The sequence below is a fragment of the Kwoniella shandongensis genome, chromosome 6 (genome assembly GCF_008629635.2).
Source record: "Kwoniella shandongensis chromosome 6, complete sequence".
Classification (NCBI taxonomy): Eukaryota; Fungi; Basidiomycota; class Tremellomycetes; order Tremellales; family Cryptococcaceae; genus Kwoniella; species Kwoniella shandongensis.
The window spans coordinates 1196550-1213431 of NC_089292.1; the positions used below are offsets into that span (position 1 = coordinate 1196550).

At 50.9% G+C, this 16882-nt stretch overlaps 4 protein-coding genes across 4 annotated transcripts; 2 read left to right on the plus strand and 2 right to left on the minus strand.

Annotated features, from left to right (window-relative positions):
- Positions 1–1500: 1500 nt before the first annotated feature.
- On the minus strand, positions 1501–2587 carry CI109_103738 (uncharacterized protein; the record flags this gene model as incomplete). Its single annotated transcript, XM_032001760.2, has 3 exons — positions 1501–1797; positions 1858–2107; positions 2172–2587. The coding sequence occupies 3 exons, from the start codon at positions 2585–2587 to the stop codon at positions 1501–1503; spliced, it is 963 nt and encodes a 320-aa protein (XP_031863923.2).
- A 1112-nt stretch (positions 2588–3699) lies between these two features.
- CI109_103739 (uncharacterized protein) lies at positions 3700–6326 on the plus strand (the record flags this gene model as incomplete). The annotated part of the gene is made up of 6 exons (XM_032001759.2): positions 3700–3774; positions 4225–4375; positions 4451–4751; positions 4854–5274; positions 5343–5453; positions 5508–6326. The coding sequence occupies 6 exons, from the start codon at positions 3700–3702 to the stop codon at positions 6324–6326; spliced, it is 1878 nt and encodes a 625-aa protein (XP_031863922.2).
- Positions 6327–6898: 572 nt separating this feature from the next.
- CI109_103740 (uncharacterized protein) lies at positions 6899–10666 on the minus strand (the record flags this gene model as incomplete). Its single annotated transcript, XM_032001758.1, has 6 exons — positions 6899–8931; positions 8999–9602; positions 9667–9828; positions 9883–10034; positions 10089–10190; positions 10249–10666. The coding sequence occupies 6 exons, from the start codon at positions 10664–10666 to the stop codon at positions 6899–6901; spliced, it is 3471 nt and encodes a 1156-aa protein (XP_031863921.1).
- A 1539-nt stretch (positions 10667–12205) lies between these two features.
- CI109_103741 (uncharacterized protein) lies at positions 12206–16585 on the plus strand (the record flags this gene model as incomplete). Its single annotated transcript, XM_032001757.1, has 3 exons — positions 12206–14200; positions 14264–14994; positions 15049–16585. 3 exons carry the CDS (start codon positions 12206–12208, stop codon positions 16583–16585), a joined length of 4263 nt encoding a protein of 1420 aa, XP_031863920.1.
- Positions 16586–16882: the final 297 nt, after the last annotated feature.

Sequence of the window (16882 nt, forward strand, 5' to 3'; positions counted from 1 at the left end):
GTTGGCTTAGATGTGCTCCAGCCGAAGCGAGTGATTGACCTGATCGGAGTCTATGTCGTAGGGAAGTTGCTGCCGATCCAGAATTTAATACAGACGCCCCACCTTGTAATCGATTACGACGATACGGACTAGTTGACCTGGTCGAGGAGGAAGCGACGGTGGACGAGCTCCGGTTAGAGGTCTGATGTGAAGGTGGTCGGAAAGAGGCGTCGTCTTGTGGAGGTGGTGGAGGTCTTCGAGGTGGCGATTCACGACGACGATCTGATGTTGCGCGTATCTGATCAAGGATATCTGGATGAGGATGATGGGATGGAGGCAGGTACGTCAGCATGATGCTCAAGTAATAGAAATTATGCGAAGCAGGGACAATGCAGAAGAGGAAAAGAATAGAAGACGGATGTCTAAATGGAAATCTAACCAGAGTTGCAAGGATGCCTGGCACTAGTCGTGTGTATGAAAGAGGAGGCGGACCTAGCACGCCCGACAAAAGATGATTGGATGCCTGCTCCGCTGAGGGCGGGCAAAGGGATGAGTGATTGCGAGGGAAACGATCAAAGCAGCAATGATCAAGCTGACGCAATGACACGCATTGTGTCACGCTAAGCTCCCGCTCGACGTGATCACGAACACAAAAGCAGTATGCTGAGGTAGTCAAGACAGTGATGGTGATGTGTATGAATGTGATGGTGGCAAGAATAGGTCAAAGGATGAATGTTGATGCTGATTCATGTGGTGGAAAAAGTAAGTACGATCGCATCAGATAATGAAGAGTCTTGGCACAAAAATAGAAGAAGGACCTTGCGTCAAAGGATGATCACAACGGGTGATTCGGCGTAAGATCCACCAAGGACCAAAGGAACGGCGGTTAATAAGGGATGCGTACTTACATACAGAGAGGAATCAAGAGGTGCGAATGTGACTCCCTTACGATCTTAGTCCGCAAGTATCTATTCTGTGTGATGACTGACTGTAATCGGCGAGTTCGGTCTAAGTGAGAAAGAAGAAGCGGGGCTGTGAAACAACGGCTGTAGGGCGAATTGGCGGTTCGAAAGGTCCGTGCGCTGTTCGCTACGATGCGTGTATGTGTATCTCTGATGGTTTTAGTATGTCGCGTTTCGTTTCTATATGTGATGATGACAGTGAAACATGGTGCAAATTAGCTAGTAACGAATGAATGATGGGAATCAATCTGGAGCATCAAGGGAGTGGAGAAGGGTCTCCACTACGTAAGACGTCAGCGAGTATTTCGAGAGAAGCAGCGATTCCAATTCCAATTCCAATTATGGAGGCTTACGGATACCCGGTCATATCTTCCGATCACATTTGGATTTGTACTCGTAATCAGCTATGCAGTCCCAGAGAGTAGTAGTCTCAGCAGAGATGATCAAGTGATGATGCATACGTCGTTGTCGAGATGAATTGGTCATGCATGAGCTACGCAGACCACACTACTATGTACAGCAACAAATACAAGATAGCGCAATGCTGATTGACACATTATCATCGCACTTCAACCGTCTCCACCTCCTCTTCCTCTTCCTCCTCGGCTCCATTCATCAGATCTTCTTCATTCTCCACGTGTGTGTCCACATTCATGGTCTCCTCTTCGTCCATCTCTCCTTTATCGCCCTTCTTTCGTGAGGCCGCAAGGGCTTGTCGTCGTTTCTTGCTCGGTCTATTTCGAGCGGTATTCGTTTTGGTCTTGGTGGGCTTGGGATCAATAGTAGAGTCGCTAGTTGTTACTATCGCAGCTTTGCGAGGCCGAGGGGATATATGCAGGTCAATCTGGATTGTTGACTATGTGTGGTGGTTAGCTCAGCTGTGTATCATAACCATATTGTAGCAACCTAAGCTGACCTTCACTCTGACTTTCCGCTCCGGTTCTTCTTCCTCCATGTCCCCTACACTATTCAACCAAGCTATATCGTCCTCCTTGTCCGTACCATCTTTGCTGACTTCGTCTACGCATTCGGCGCTACCCGTCTTGATCTCGTACCACATGCCTTTTTCGCCAACTGGATATGGTAATAAGTCAAGCAAGGCGTGTAGAAGGAGGAGCGCTTGAGGGATAGCTGCTCCCAATGCGTGCAGTCGGAGTGCGGTGTATCTGCAATGATGATGTCGCATGATCATGAGCTTTCACTCCTTATGGTCAGACTTGGGAAGCTCACCCTTCATCCACCACTAGACTTCTACATCTGCCCATCAAAGCGCCCAAACCCGTTTTCCGCGTCACAAAAATCACCTCTCGTCCAAAGCCATCTTTCTTCCCATCATTCCGTGTCCTCGACACACCCTGCAAAGGCTTGATGGGTAAAGTACGGACGATACCTCTCGGTTGTATCGCCGCGGAAGGATGGGATGAGGTAGGATATTTTGGTGGGAGAGGTGGAGGGAGTTTACGCTTGCGTGTGGGGAGAGGAGCAGTTGGATGAGCAGCTCTTGGTTTCCGGGTCTTCGTTGGCGGTAGTGTGGAAGGACCCGCTTCGGACATCTTGGAAGTGGATACTTCGAAATTTGATTTAGTGAAGTCGAAGATTGTAGCTGTTGCCTTCTTTGTAGAACAGACTTCAATCAAAACATCCATCACCAACTTTAGCCAGGCTTACTCTCCCACGGTGCTGCTCTGTCAGGCTGATATTCCGGTCACATACGGCGAGGCACCGATAACTGCGGTTGTACCTGATACAACTAGTACTAGTACTACTAGTGGAGGTACCCTTTTGGTTGCCGTTTTAGTGCACCTCGGCATCCGCCTTGGCCCTTTTGTCGTACGTCGACGCCCCCACCCCACCTTTTACACGAAAATAACATAACCATGGCTTACTTTCCTTTTGAGCCGATACGCTATCCTCCTCCAACAGCACGCACCCGCACCGTGACCGATCGACGCCGAGAAAATGGGACCTGGTCTACATGCATGGGTACAATGCATATTATCTAAAATGAATTTTCAATTGCATGTGATGACTTGCGTGTACCCCACGCATCTGTCCCATACGAAGTATCGTTGCATCAGATTTGCCCCACACACATATATAGTGGATTAGATTAGGACAGATCAGCATCGATGGCGAGCTTTATGACTGATGATGATGAGATGAGCGAGCATTGAGGGGCATTGTGTTTTCCTTTCAGGACGGAATAGAAGTGCAGGGGGGAGGGGGGAGGGGAGCTGTGTATTACTTGAATTAGCAATAGTTTGTCTGCAGTGATACATGCTTATGTAACTAATGTGCGGGTTGTTGTCTGGATCCTGCACCGTAGCTGTTGCTGTATCATAGTATGCACCGGTCTTGTCCCTTAAGAGAACGTTATAACACCTGACTACTACTCACTCACTCACTGAATACTCACTTTTCGTACGGTGAAGGATGGGATATTATTTCGAAATAATTCCCTGACAGACTGACCCTCTCCCTCACCGAGAACCAACCAACCTGCACGGTCAACTCATTATTCATACATACACCATCTATCCTTTCTTTGTACTTGCATCGAACTATAGCTATACAACAGAAGCATACTCCCTCTCACACAAGTAAGACCTCGACACAAACACACCGTGAGTGCTAGAGCAAATCGTCTGCGGGCCGGCGAGAAGAGGGTGACAGTCTTAAAAAGTCGCCGGGCTGATTGACCGAACTCATCTGACTTTCAGACTGCCTCTCTTCACCTCGGTCGATTTCCTACATCACCATGCCGGTCCCTACCCCAGCTGGCAACCTCGACTCATGGCGGTCTCCTCCCCCTCAAGATACTCCCCTCACAGAGGTACGTTCCATCTCATCCTCTCAGAGCACAGAACAAACAGAAATGTTGGATCACGGTGGAATGGACCGGGCAACTTTCCCGCATGGTCCCGATTTCTGCTATTCCCTCCATCCATAATTTCAATCATCTGTTCCAGCTTATCTCTACTTCTTCCTAATCCATCCTGCCCGTCATGCCTGCCTGTGCCGCGTGTGTGTGCTTGCAACTGCTGCTGCTGACATCGTGTGTATCTACCTCCCATTGTATTCTCTGACACATACACACAATAATTACGAAACCCTTTTTCCAACGATTTCCAAAATGTCCACATGTTCCTTTCATCCCTCGTCTTCCAACAAACCCTCATCCCCCTCATCGTAAATTTACCATCAAACGATACTTCTCCCTCACTTACCATCAATGTCTTCCTCGACCTACATCACACCTATCGTGCTTTGGAACTACCCACAGCCAACATCTCTTCCGGGATTACTATCACCTAAGCCAAAGGCCGAGACGCCAAATATAGCACAGGTAGGGAAGAACGACTTGATTCATCCTTCTTTTTTACCACCTTGCGAACACGGACGGGACGAGGGCGATATGCATTCCCATGCATTTGGTGAGTCAACCACAAGCTTCCTCATCCCACCTCATTGGTATAGACTCCTACTAACGCTACTCCTTCGTACACTAGACCTCTTGTCATTGTCGGGCGGAACACCGGCACCTTCCCGTCCTCCTCTCCCTGCCACCAAATCAACCATGACCACCCATACCGTCCCCTCTTCCGTTCCTGCACACACGACATCATACCTCTCCGCGTCAAGACCGCCAACGACCGCTGCGCCCGTCGTAGAGAAGAAGGAGAACGGAGCTGTCCCACCTAAAGCTCGAAGAATGAGTTCATCGACGACCGGAGTTCTTGGAAGAGGCAAATTGGGATTGACTGGAACGGGTGATAATGGACTTGGACTAGGTGGTTTGAACAAGGACAAGTAAGTGTTCTGGACGCGAATCCGCCTTCAATCCCTCTTCAGTCTCGGCCTAGTTTCCGACGGAGTATTGAAAGAGTGACTAATCAATGAATACCATCTTAGTCGAACCCCTGCATACGCTGGATCTACCCCTATACCTAACCGTCGACCCACTATCAGTGGCTCCCCTGTACCTCAGCTGTTTGACTTTGCTCGAACAGACCGACGTCCTTCTCAACCCGGTTCCAGATCCACCACATCCGTGGCCGCCTCTCTACCTGTCCGGAATGGACTTCACTCACGGCACGCCCCGCCCACACCCATCGACGACGATGATATCGAGCTGGATATGGAGTTTGACGGAGATGACGACGATGAGGGAGAAGGTAGCGGACGAAGTGGGAGTGCGGACATCGACATGGACATGGATGATGAAGATGGAGAGGTCAAGAAGGAGTGGGAGAAGTTGGCATTGGGTACAGGAAGTGGTGGCGTCAAGGGTAGAAGAAAGGGCATGGTCTTCAAGTGCGAGAACTGTGGCAAGGTCAGTCAATTGTTTGCCGTCGTCGTATGAGATGCAGGAAAGGACACGTGTTGACTAACTCATCGCAGGAATACCGACATCCGAGTTGTCTGATCAAACATCGATGGGAACACAGTCCTCATTGGAAAGAACCCACCGCGCTCAGCATGAGCAAGCACCAGCAAGTTCAAATGCTCGAAGTGAGTTTCCACACTTGTTGGGGTGTTGTTCCTGGGCTGACGATCATGTCCTAGGCGGCCGCTATTCTTGCCCACTTGGATCCTACGGCCAATCCCGGTCGATCACTTCCCAATGACAAATCGCTTTGGCCTGCTGTCCTCTCTCCTCATCTTGCTGGTGAGAACGCCAAAGGTCGATCAGCACGAAGTAATCGAGATCCTTCTCTACTGAGATCCCCACCGAGCTCAGTCATTCAGCCTCTGACCCCTTCATCATTACGCGAGCCTCTCAGCTTGGGCGCTATGGGCGAGCGCAGTACGAAAGAGAGAAAGTCATCTCCGGGATCGGATTCTACGACATCGTCCATGGGTGCTGGCGAGCCTTATATCCCTCAAACTAGCGGTCTGGGCCTCAAGAACGGTTCATCTTCTCCTTATGCTCGACCTACCAATGCGGTAGGTATCAAAGTCACTCGACCTCGAGGTAACTCTTCCTCGCAATCTTCGTCAATACCTGGACCTGCGACTCCTCAATCAGTGGGATCATTGCCCGATATGGCAGGTTTGAACTTCCGATCCGGTTCAATCGGTAATGGTTCTGTCCCGAACAACGGAATGTCCCCGATCCCTAGTCGAACGATGCCCCTTTATCTCAAAGCGGGCATGGTGGGTGGAGGGATGTTCGGTGCGATCAACACCGCCGTCCCTAGTAGTTCAGTGAGGAGCGGTGCGGCCGACTTGCCAGAAGACGACGAAGAGGACGAAGAGGATGATGGCTGGACTAGCGGTTCTCGTTCTCGGAATGGGAAGAAAGGGTCTAGCGAAGAGGCAGAAGAGAGGAGAAAGAATGAAGGTGAGGAATGGGCAGGGATGGCATTGGAGATGGAACTGTAGTAGAAAGAATAGACCGGATCGGAGCGGTGTGTTTGTGTGTGAGGTGGCTCCACGCGGGCGTGGAGGTGAATATCAGATGGAGATGTGCGAGAATCAGAGCTGTGAGAGAAGTATGGTGGGGTAAGGCGGTTGGCGGTGATGGGCGAACGACGAAGTTGTAAATATTGTTTTTCTCTTTTTTCCCTCCAGTATCAGAGTTCCGTCAATCAATCAAGCAGTACTACAGTAGGTATACGCAACATTTCATGTCAAGGGAGTAGTGGTAGTTGGGAAATCATGCACATGAATACCAATCAATAGGGGCAAGTCGCACACTTGCGAGAGATGACAGCGCGGCTCCGGACCACAAGCAGTCATGACGAACGGTACTTGAGGTGGTTATAGAGTCTTCTTTCTATCAACTGAATTATGGTGGCGCGATTGTATTATATGATCACATTTGATGGGTGCGAATTATACTAATTGTCCTACTGATACTGTAATATCTAAATCGAATTCCCAAAAGTAAAGGCCCAGCCCCATGCTCGAATAGCAAGAAACATCCCTCTGAACTTGCTGCTTCCTGGCTCGGCTCACCAGCCGAATGTCTCCGCGTGATAATCTACCATCACTCCACCTGCCCATACTTCCTTCGCATCCATAACTTCCATCGCACCTTTCTTCGCAGCGTCCAACAGACTTTTCGGTCCACAAGCTCCGACCATGATTTTCCCTCCTTTTCTCGTTCGGTGTGTAGCTCTACTACCTCCTTGTCCTTTCTCCTGATCCCCTGATGTCGGTTCTATCGTCACCGATTCTCCATTCTCCACTTCTTCAGATGAAGTCGCACCGCTAAGCTCTAGCGAACTCTTCACGTTCTCCATCAATTCTTTGATAGCACCTTCCAGATCCGCTCTTCCCTCATGCCATCTGACAATCCCTTCCAACCCTTCTGACGCCTTTCGTCTCAAAGCCAACTCTGCCGGACCTAGAACCGCTGCGAAACTTGCTCGACGTTCTTTCGGATCTGTTATAGCTTCAAGCGCGCAGATCGATCTTCTCAATTCGTCCGGAGTGCTCTTCGTCTCTTCTCCCAATTGTTGCAAATTCAACGACGGAGTCAGAGGTCTCGAGATCGTCTCTGATTCAACAAGCTGTTGGATCGGATCTATAGGTGATGGGGTAGAAGTGAACGAGGCCATAGATGCTCCCGAACCGGAATTCGTGGATGATGATCGAGACATTTCAGGTGCTGCAAGATGTGATAGCGACGTTGAAGCGTCAAGGAAAGAAGGTCGTCCTTTCATTGAGATCGGTTGAGGAATCAAGATCGATCCTCGAGGTTTCATACTTGGTGAAGGTTGATGTTGCATCGGTATGGATCCTCTTCTCCCTGCACCTGGATTCAGAGAAAGCGGTGTCGAATGTCGTCGTGGTGGTTCATCAGATATGGAGATTTGTCTTGTTCGAGCGACGGGTGAAGGTGTACCAGCATATGCGGATGGAGGGGTGGAAGATCGTTCGCCGTTTGGACCAGTACCAGACATGGATAGCTGGCGTAATCGACTCGGTGGAGTTGAAGGTGTACCCGGACCAACATCTCCTGACATGGAGAGTTGACGAACTCGAGTAGGAGGTGTAGCCAATCCCGCTGAAGGGTTCGAGGTCTGACTATCTGCGATTGAGACCTGTCGTATTCTAGCAGGAGGACTCGATTCAGCGTGTGAGGAAGGCGAGCCGTTCTGTGTCGGGGAATAAGGTCGCCACGGTGTCGCAAATACTGGTGAATGGGGATCCAGTTCGTCGTCGTGTAATCCGGGTGAAGGTACAGTTGGAGCATCCATCATTTCCGCTGTGGATTGAACACCTTCCATCGGAGTCGGCTGGTTCAGAACGATTTCGAGCTCTTCGCCCTCGATGATCGGTACAACTTTCGACATCGTTCCTTCCGGTGGGTGATATCCGTGTCCGTGAACATGGACTTGAGCGTTTCCCGTCATACTATATGATCCGAAGGGGTTTTGGAATCTGACCGGTTCTGAATCACTTCCACCTGTAGGTATCGTGTTCCCCGCATATCCATCGGACCAAGCGAAACCTGCAGCACTCTGTCTCCTACTTCCACCTCCTGAAGATGCTTTCTCATCTTCACTCTCTGACTGTCTGCTTTGCGCGAGACTCCCTCTTCTATCCATTTCTGGTACCGCCGCCGTCGTACTACCCCTCCTACCCTTTTTGTTGCCCTTCAACTCTTTTTTCGCCTTCTTCTTCGTCTTGGTCGATGAGTTGGATCCATCCGATTTCCCAGACTCTGAGGGCATCATACTTCCTCGTCTTGTACCTGGTCGAGTACCACCGATCAACGCTCTTGCAGCTGGACCAGTCCAAGAAGCCCAAGAGAATGTCGACATGAACCGACTTCGTCTTCTTTTCTGATGTGCCGGTGGCTCGTTCGCTCGATCTTGGAGGTACGCGGCAAAGTCGCCCGTTGGCATTTGAGGGAGAGTGGTCATGGACATTCGAGGGAAGGTGTGGCGGGTGACATGGACATGTAGTATCAGAGAAAGGTCGGGTGGGAGGGAATGGAGGTGCCCCTTCAGTAAGGGCGTGATCCAGTCGAGATGCACTAAGAGACGTCCACGTCAATCAGCAAATGATACCTCGATCGTCTGATGAGCTGCGTCACCACTTACATCGCGAAGTCACCATCCAAACAACCGAGATGAATTTGACCCGGCTCTTTCCTTCCCGAATCTCTCGCAATACTTCCAGAAGATGTGATAGAGCAAACGAAACACCCGATCCACCTGCAAAGATCAAGATCCCATCATAATCCCTCAGATGCGCTTTCTCCCCATATGGTCCATCCACAGCCGCTTTGACCTCAACTTCAAACTTCTCTTCCATCCCCAATCCCTTTTCTTTCCTCGCAGCGTCGACTGTATCCTTCATCTTCTTCGTGAACCCATCTCTCACTCTGACGATGAATGCCAATTCCCCTGCTTCTGCTCCGTTTTCGGGATGCTTCGCGATCGTACTAGCGGTGAAAGGGTGAGATTCCCAAGGTAATCGAGATATGCTTGGCATAACGATATAGAAATGTTGACCTGCGGACCATTTGAGATGTGGGGAAGGCTGAGTGAATCGTACAAGGAGAGTGGAGGGTGTGAGGAGTGTGAGAGTGGCGGTAGAATGGATGGCGGAAGGGGAAAGGGAAGGTCTGATCCAGAGCTTGTTAAGCACGACGAGTCGAGCAACTCGAAGTAATCGGTCAGCAGCCCATAACCCGACTCCAGGCTAAGGTCAGTCGGTCGACCAATCAGCTGATGACTAAAGTTCGCTGGGAAACTGATAGACTCACGTAGATCCAGACGTCTATCGTACGCCAGTGCATCACGAAAGCTGCGAGCATGAGTGCCACAAGCACGATGTGCATGGCCAGGAAGAACTCGAACATCTTGCGACGGAAAACGGGCAGCGACAATAAGGCGAGCAGAGTGATGGAGAAGATACTGGTGAAGCCCTGTAGTCGCAGATGTAAGCATAATTACTCGCAAACAGATGCTACAAGACTCACCCAGTGGACGATGGTTGTGCGCCATGCCTTGTCATTCCACCCATGACTCAACCTCCAGTGACCTCCTGCATGTATCCAAGAACCAAGCAGAAGCAGGTTACCCGCCGCGCGATGCAAGTAGTTCAGTCGATCATACGAGATCCCCGTCAACACTGATAAAGGTTGCTGTCAGCGTTGATATATTCTCGTGAACATCATTAGCTTACAAGAGATGAGGTTGTTTTTCCCTGCCAAGGCGATGATCAGTGGTACCTGAGCGACTGCGACCCAAGCAGCCTGATTTGACCATTCGAGGGTGTCCCATCCGGCTATCAGATGTCAACTCAGACTCGTATTTTGGCAATCCCAGCGACCGAGACGACTCACTTCCGTAGAAAGAGAGGACCAAGAAGCCAACAGTGTATCCTACTCTCCATGCTACCTCGGTCGTAGGGTATGCCACTTTCTTGGCCTTCTTGGCCCAAAATCTAACAGATGGCAGAGTGATAGCTGTCAACAAGACGTGCTTGTCCAACCAGACCCCAGTCGCTCTGATTGTCCGTCGTACTTGTCCATACAACCTAGAACGAGGGGCCGTTCGTTGCGACTTCGAGGAGACCGAAGACTTTTCGGGCTGGGTCGAGCTGGGCGCAGGAGTTTGTCCAGATCCGGCATTGGGAGAAGTGATGACGGGTCGAGAGTAGTGCTTGTATAGCTTGGAGGCGACGTTGAGGAGGGTGAGGATGAAGAGGATGATGGAGGTCGTGTACCAGTACAGGTAACCCACTGGAGCGGGTAAGCCCATCTTGGACGAAGAGAATTAGCGGAGGGAGGGGCAAGAGTCTACACAACCTGGTCGTTGTCCGAGTGGTCGCCCATACAAAACGGAATGAAACGAGCGTGATGGCACCAATGACGTGAAAGATGATGATGAGATTAAGACACAATGAGATTGATAGTGATAGTGTTAGTATGATTAGTGGTACCAATATTGATTCAATCAAAGTTTCCTGTTGCATGCTCTGTGGTAAAATCACCTACTGCGCATGCATACTTTTATCATCATCTGGGCACTGATCCACCAAAGCGCAAATATAACGTAAAATCCCATTGAGAGTGGTTAGTCCGGTCAAGACATATACCACTCATTCATCCGGAAAGGCAGGAGCAGAAGGGTTAAGTGAGATGAGAGGCGTTGTAGCATATCGGCATGTCCTCGTGTGTTTAGAAGAGCTAGTGATAATCATCCAAGAGGGGAGGATTTGGACCTCGCATAGGAGCTGGGGGCGGACGGAGTGGACCCAATCATACCCTTGATATTCCGCTATACTGCAAACGGCCCATCCGGAAGCGCAGAGCTGTCATGTTTTTTGTGATTATTGTTTGTTTTCTGGATCGACAGGTTCGTATTTTGACGTCAGGATCCAGGGTTACCGGTTGTTAAACCTAGAAGTTTGCACGGGATGGCTTTGTAGAGTGGAAGATAACCCCTGGTTCAACGGGACATGGGATGGGCTACACAGAGTTGGAAGATTAAAATAACGAACGCAAACAAACAAAGTAAAACAACCGCCGGATATGGTAAATACAACTCACACGCGCCTAATTAAACCTCAAATGGATATCAAATGACAGACTCCAGAAAGATGAAAGAACAGTGTCGCGAGCCTATATCTGAAATCTTCAGCTAGTCAGGGTACACCGCTTTTAAGCTTTGGTTGGTTGTTGTGATATGTTGATGTAGTACGAGTAGGTAGTAGGTAGTACGGGTGCAATTACGCGTGCAATAGCAGTTGGTACAATAAGATCTGGAACGGGGCTGGACCCGAACAATCTGAATCAAATCCGACAACGACACACAAAAGTCATTGATCACCTGCTGCGTGCGTTCACTGCGCACAATACAGTAACTGTCACTCATCCTCACTATCACCATCGAAACAATCATCAACATCACCATCGACAATCACAATACATATTACGCGTCGTCCATCGCTCACAACGGCCGTGACTGACAAGGGATGCCCATCTCGCGACACGACTAGCTTATCAAAATTCGGCTCTCGGTCCGCTGCTGGAATTCCAAAATCAAGACACGACCACCCCAAGAACTTGCATCCGTGGACATTCTTTCAATCCAATTTCTGTATTTGTATTGCTCGTTGATTCAAATTTCCTTGCTTGACCATCTTGATTTTCGATACTACCCTTTCAAAACGCGACCAGACTACCTTTAGCTGTGCTTTTGATTGACGGAAATTGAATCGGAGCCTTTCTTGATCGTATCTTGTAACGCAAAACTTTGGTCCGGGACAACAACCTTCCAACGCAAAAAAGCACAGCAATGGCCACCTCCGTGTCCGCGTCTCCGAACATACCTTCCGACCTTCAACAAACCACATCAACTTCTTCACCTTTACCACGACCACCGACATTGTTGTATCCAGCACTACACCTCGGATCGTTCGACGGGTTGTCACCGCAACCATACGTGACTTCACCGCTTTCCCCAGCTCGTTCTCGATCACAATCCACACATCATACAATTCTCTCTTCTGCGAGTTCGGCATCACCAACACGTCAGGAATTCGGAGAAGGTCCTGAGAAGGGGGAATACAGTGCGGGTGATCCAGTGCGGATCGATGAGTCACAGCCATTTCCCGCTGTGGGGCGTGGTTCTCGATTGAGCGTCAGACCATCAAGTTCGTCGTCCGTGTCATCGCGTTCGTCAGGGAAGTTAGGAAGAGGTACCAACGGATCAATCCCTCCTCCATTACCTCCACCAACAATGGCCTTGCCACCTCTTCCTATCCTCTCTCCCATTTCTCCATTGGGGTCACCGTCCCCGTCATTTATGAAGACAGTCAACGGAAACGGAGGGCAATCTTTCGCTTCCTCATCGTCATCGCTCCCCTACAATCGATCAACTTCGGCGTCCCGCGATCTCCCTACCATTCCCAGTCGAGCTAGACCACTAGGTCACTCCCTCACTATTCATATTCCTGGACCTCTATCCCCTTCTGGGTTCGACAAAGACGGAAACGCCGTACCCGATCCCATCCTCAAGCACTCCCCTGGAATCGCGAGACGTAGAACAGTCATCGAAAGTAGTGGGCCAAGCCATGAGCCCTCGCCTGTCAGACTCTCTGGGACTATCGACACTTTCTCACCACCCGCTCAGGAGACTCCGCCAAAGAGCGAAAAACGGTCATCGGTGGAACGTGGATCGATTCTGATGCCGCATCCGCAACCTACACCCGGAACGGAACAGAAGGCGGCACTGGAAAGTCCCAGGAGATTAGAGAAGAAGCAGTCGACCCATGATCTCAAGAATTCGTCACCTTCATCACCCACAGCGCGCAGATCACTCCCTCGTCCTCCGAAAGTTGAAGCAGCGGATCATACCCAATCCTCGGCAGCGGATCTGGTACAAACTGCGCGACTTCCACTAGCGGTTCAGACGCAACTCAACTCTTCCGCTCCACCTCGTCAAGCGTCTGCTCCTGCTCCTATGCCCTCCAATCAGCCTCAGCGATCTGGTCTAGCTCCACCAAGTGCACCTGTGCCGTCGTCTAGCTGGCCACCACTCAACGTTACTCGATCACCGCAAGCTCCGCCGCCACAGCCTCAGGCCGGATCCACTTTGAAACCGGTATCCTTCTACCAAACCCACCAGGCTAACAATTCCGCTTCCAGCTTGCCCGTCATCGCTGGCTTGGCTGACACCGGTCCTTATCCATCTGCAATTTCGACAACACCCGGTAGAGCTGGTGCAGGTGGTCAGAACGGTGTGGGCATGGGTCGGCCTAGTGGTCAACCTGCTGCGGGACCAAGCAGAATGCCAAGCAAGCCCCAAGAGGAGATTTGCCTGGAATGCATGATGCGCGACAGGGATCTGGCAGACGTTGACGTCCAAGGTGAAGGAGTGTGGAGTCGAGCTAGCGACGTCGACTTCAGGGACTTGTTGTGGCGTGAAGAGAGCGTGCTGAAATCGATGGGTGCTGCCAAGAACGTCGGCGGTGCAAGCAAACTCAGTCGGTCAGTGGATGATGACGACGATGCTTCAAGCGAAGATTCAGACTCTACCAGCTTCAGCCCGGCTTCGACAGGCAATTCGGTTGAAGATGCGCAGATGAGGAGGAGGATCGAGGAGAAGCGAAGGAGAAGATCAATGCTAAAGGCGAAGAAGCGAGACGCGGATTACAAGATTGGGAAAGAAGTAGGATGGAGGGGTTTCAAGTGGGAAGAAGGTGAAGTAGGAGAAGGCTTGCCGAGAGGATTTAGAGGAATGAAGGGGGGCAGGTTGACCGAAGACGGTCTCAAGGCGGTGATGATGAAGGTGAGTTCCAATAGTGGCTCCAGCAAACAATTGCAATTGCTAAGCAAGCAAACCTCATCATAGTTCCCTTCAGCGTCTGCTTTCCGATACCAAACGCTGCAAACTTATCTCCGTCATCAATGGATGCTGGTTCTCGATATCCGAACCGAAGCACAACGGCTTGGTCGCTTCCCCTTGCCTGAGGAGAACGACTTCTCAACGTCGACCATCTCGAGTCATGAGGGACAATCTGTACCTCCAGGCGCTCGGTCCAGCACGCTTGCGTGGGATACGAATCATGCTCGCGATCTTAGCGAACAGATGCGCGGCGCTTTCGCTCCGAATCGTACGACCCCCGGTTTGTCCGTGGTGCGACCTAGTCCCTCTTCGCCAGCCAATCTAACAGCCCTTGCATCTGGACCGAAACCGACGCCGCTTCAGAGGCCAATGACTCACTATGTTCCGGAAAGAGAGCCGGTCTTGGGTGCTCCGAGGGCTCCTATCTACGCATCGCCGATTTCAACACCTGGACTCAGACCTCGTCGAGAGACCAACGGTAGCAGTCCCGGCGTTCATGAACGAAGCTCACAGCGAAGCGACATGTATGACGATGGCAACGAAGAACTCTGGTCACCATCGGATGGAACGGGTCTTCGACCGTTCTCCTTCGCTGTTCGTGCTGGAGCCGCAGCGGCACGAGATGGGAGCGAGGGTGGTCATGGAACTAGGAGGAGTCTATGGGGCAGGTGGGGAGGAAGTGTCACTAGTCTTTTCGGTGGCAGCCAAAATGGCAGTGGCAGCATGATGGATATGCAGTGAGTCACATAGGATCATCTGCTAACTGCATCATCGCTGACGTCCCTCACCAGTCTTGGTCTCGACAACGACCGTCGAAATAGATCGTCATCAATCAACGTGAACACACATCCCCGAGCTGTCTCACTCGCGTCTCCCACTCGCCCATCCTTCTTCAGCCGTACCGACTCCCGAGGATCTTCCGTCAATCACGAGCAAGAGCTCCAACAGCACCAACATGCCCGGATGTCTCGTGCTATCAGCCATTCTCGGCTGTCCCAAGTGCATGGTGACGACGACGATGCTCAACCAAAGAAGAAGGGCATCAAAGGTTTTTTCAAGAAGATGAAGCCCAAAGGCGGCAAATCGAAGACCTCGAAATCCGAACAAATGACACGGGTGGAGACGGAGCACAATACGACTGATCCTGGTACACCGCTTGTACCCCCTCCCTCAATATCATACTTGGTGGGAGGTAACCGAAATGACCGTACCAAACACAATCGGGAGAGGAGCGGGTCTTCCTCCTCGATGCTGACTGATGGTCAAGACAGCGGACAAAATCGGTACTCTGCGTCTTACCCCTACGGTCTACGTTCAGTATCGGCTCCAATCAATGCCAACGGCAACGGCAATACTTCTTCATCTGACGTCAGTCAGTCGGCTAGTCCCACGAGTTCCAAGTTCGCGACATATGGCAGAAGGCGAGAGAGCTTCGCGTCAGGGAAGCGATTGTCGGTGACTCTGAACCACACGAGCGAGGAGAAGGATCGTCGAGGATCGGGCGTGGAAATGCTGTCTGGTCGTGGAGGATACATGTCGCAAGAGCCTGGATCGATCTACGACGACTCTACGGCAAAGCACCACACCGCCGGTGGACAGACGGGCATCCGATATCCACAACAGAACATGCGGCCGCATAACAAAACGACGTCCTCACTATCTGCTTCGAGTGGAACGATGGCGATTGAGACACCGCCGCCAATCACATACAACTCGAGCTCTTTCTTCAACCAGCAGCAACAACAGATGAATCAGACCCCCAACGCCAATGCCAATGGTGGACAAGGACAACCGATCGTCAAATCCCCCTCGGGTCCACTCTCGCCTAACAGGTTCAAAAACCTTCCCCCGCTGCCTCCTCCAGGTCAAGAGCCAAACATGTTAGCGTCACCCGACTCGTTCACAGCAGCTTTCCCGGAACAGGAATTCAACTTGAACGGTACGGTGCATGATTCGAAATATCTGAGCTCCGTCGAGTTCGCTTCGTCACAACAAACACCTACCTCGTCGCCTTCTTCAATGAGATATTATCCCAACCGAGGCGCAGCTGGCGGTGCATCCAACGGGTATGGTGGATACCCGCAAGCTCAAGCCCGACAACAAACTCAGCAATTCGTGGGTCCTGGCAGACAATCGCTTGATCAAAGGAGTCCGAGACCCAATGGCAATGGCAACAATAGGATGGATGGGCGAGCCGTGCAGACAATGTATGTCCAGCCGAGCGCGATGGATAAGAGGTATGAACCAGATTATTCGTCGGGGGAGAAGAAGAAGAAGTCTGGGTTCAAGGGGATTTTCGGAGCAAGTAAGGCTGGAAGGATGGCCTGAGAATGATACACCAGTATCCGAAGTGGTATGAAACGGACGTTATACGTAGTTTTACGAGTAGTACAAGGAGATCCCTCTGTAGCAACACGACATGATTCATGCAAATGCACGTATTTTACGATTGTCAGAGGTGAAGTAGTTGGCAACTCGCTAGGATCGGAGTTCCGAAATTCGGCCTGGGTGATGTACAAACCTCCACCTTTAACATCCGTCCGTCCGTTGTTGCATTACTCGTCGTAGCGAATGACATATTCTGCGTTACTATCGTTGATATCGTTCGCCATTCCAACAAACAAA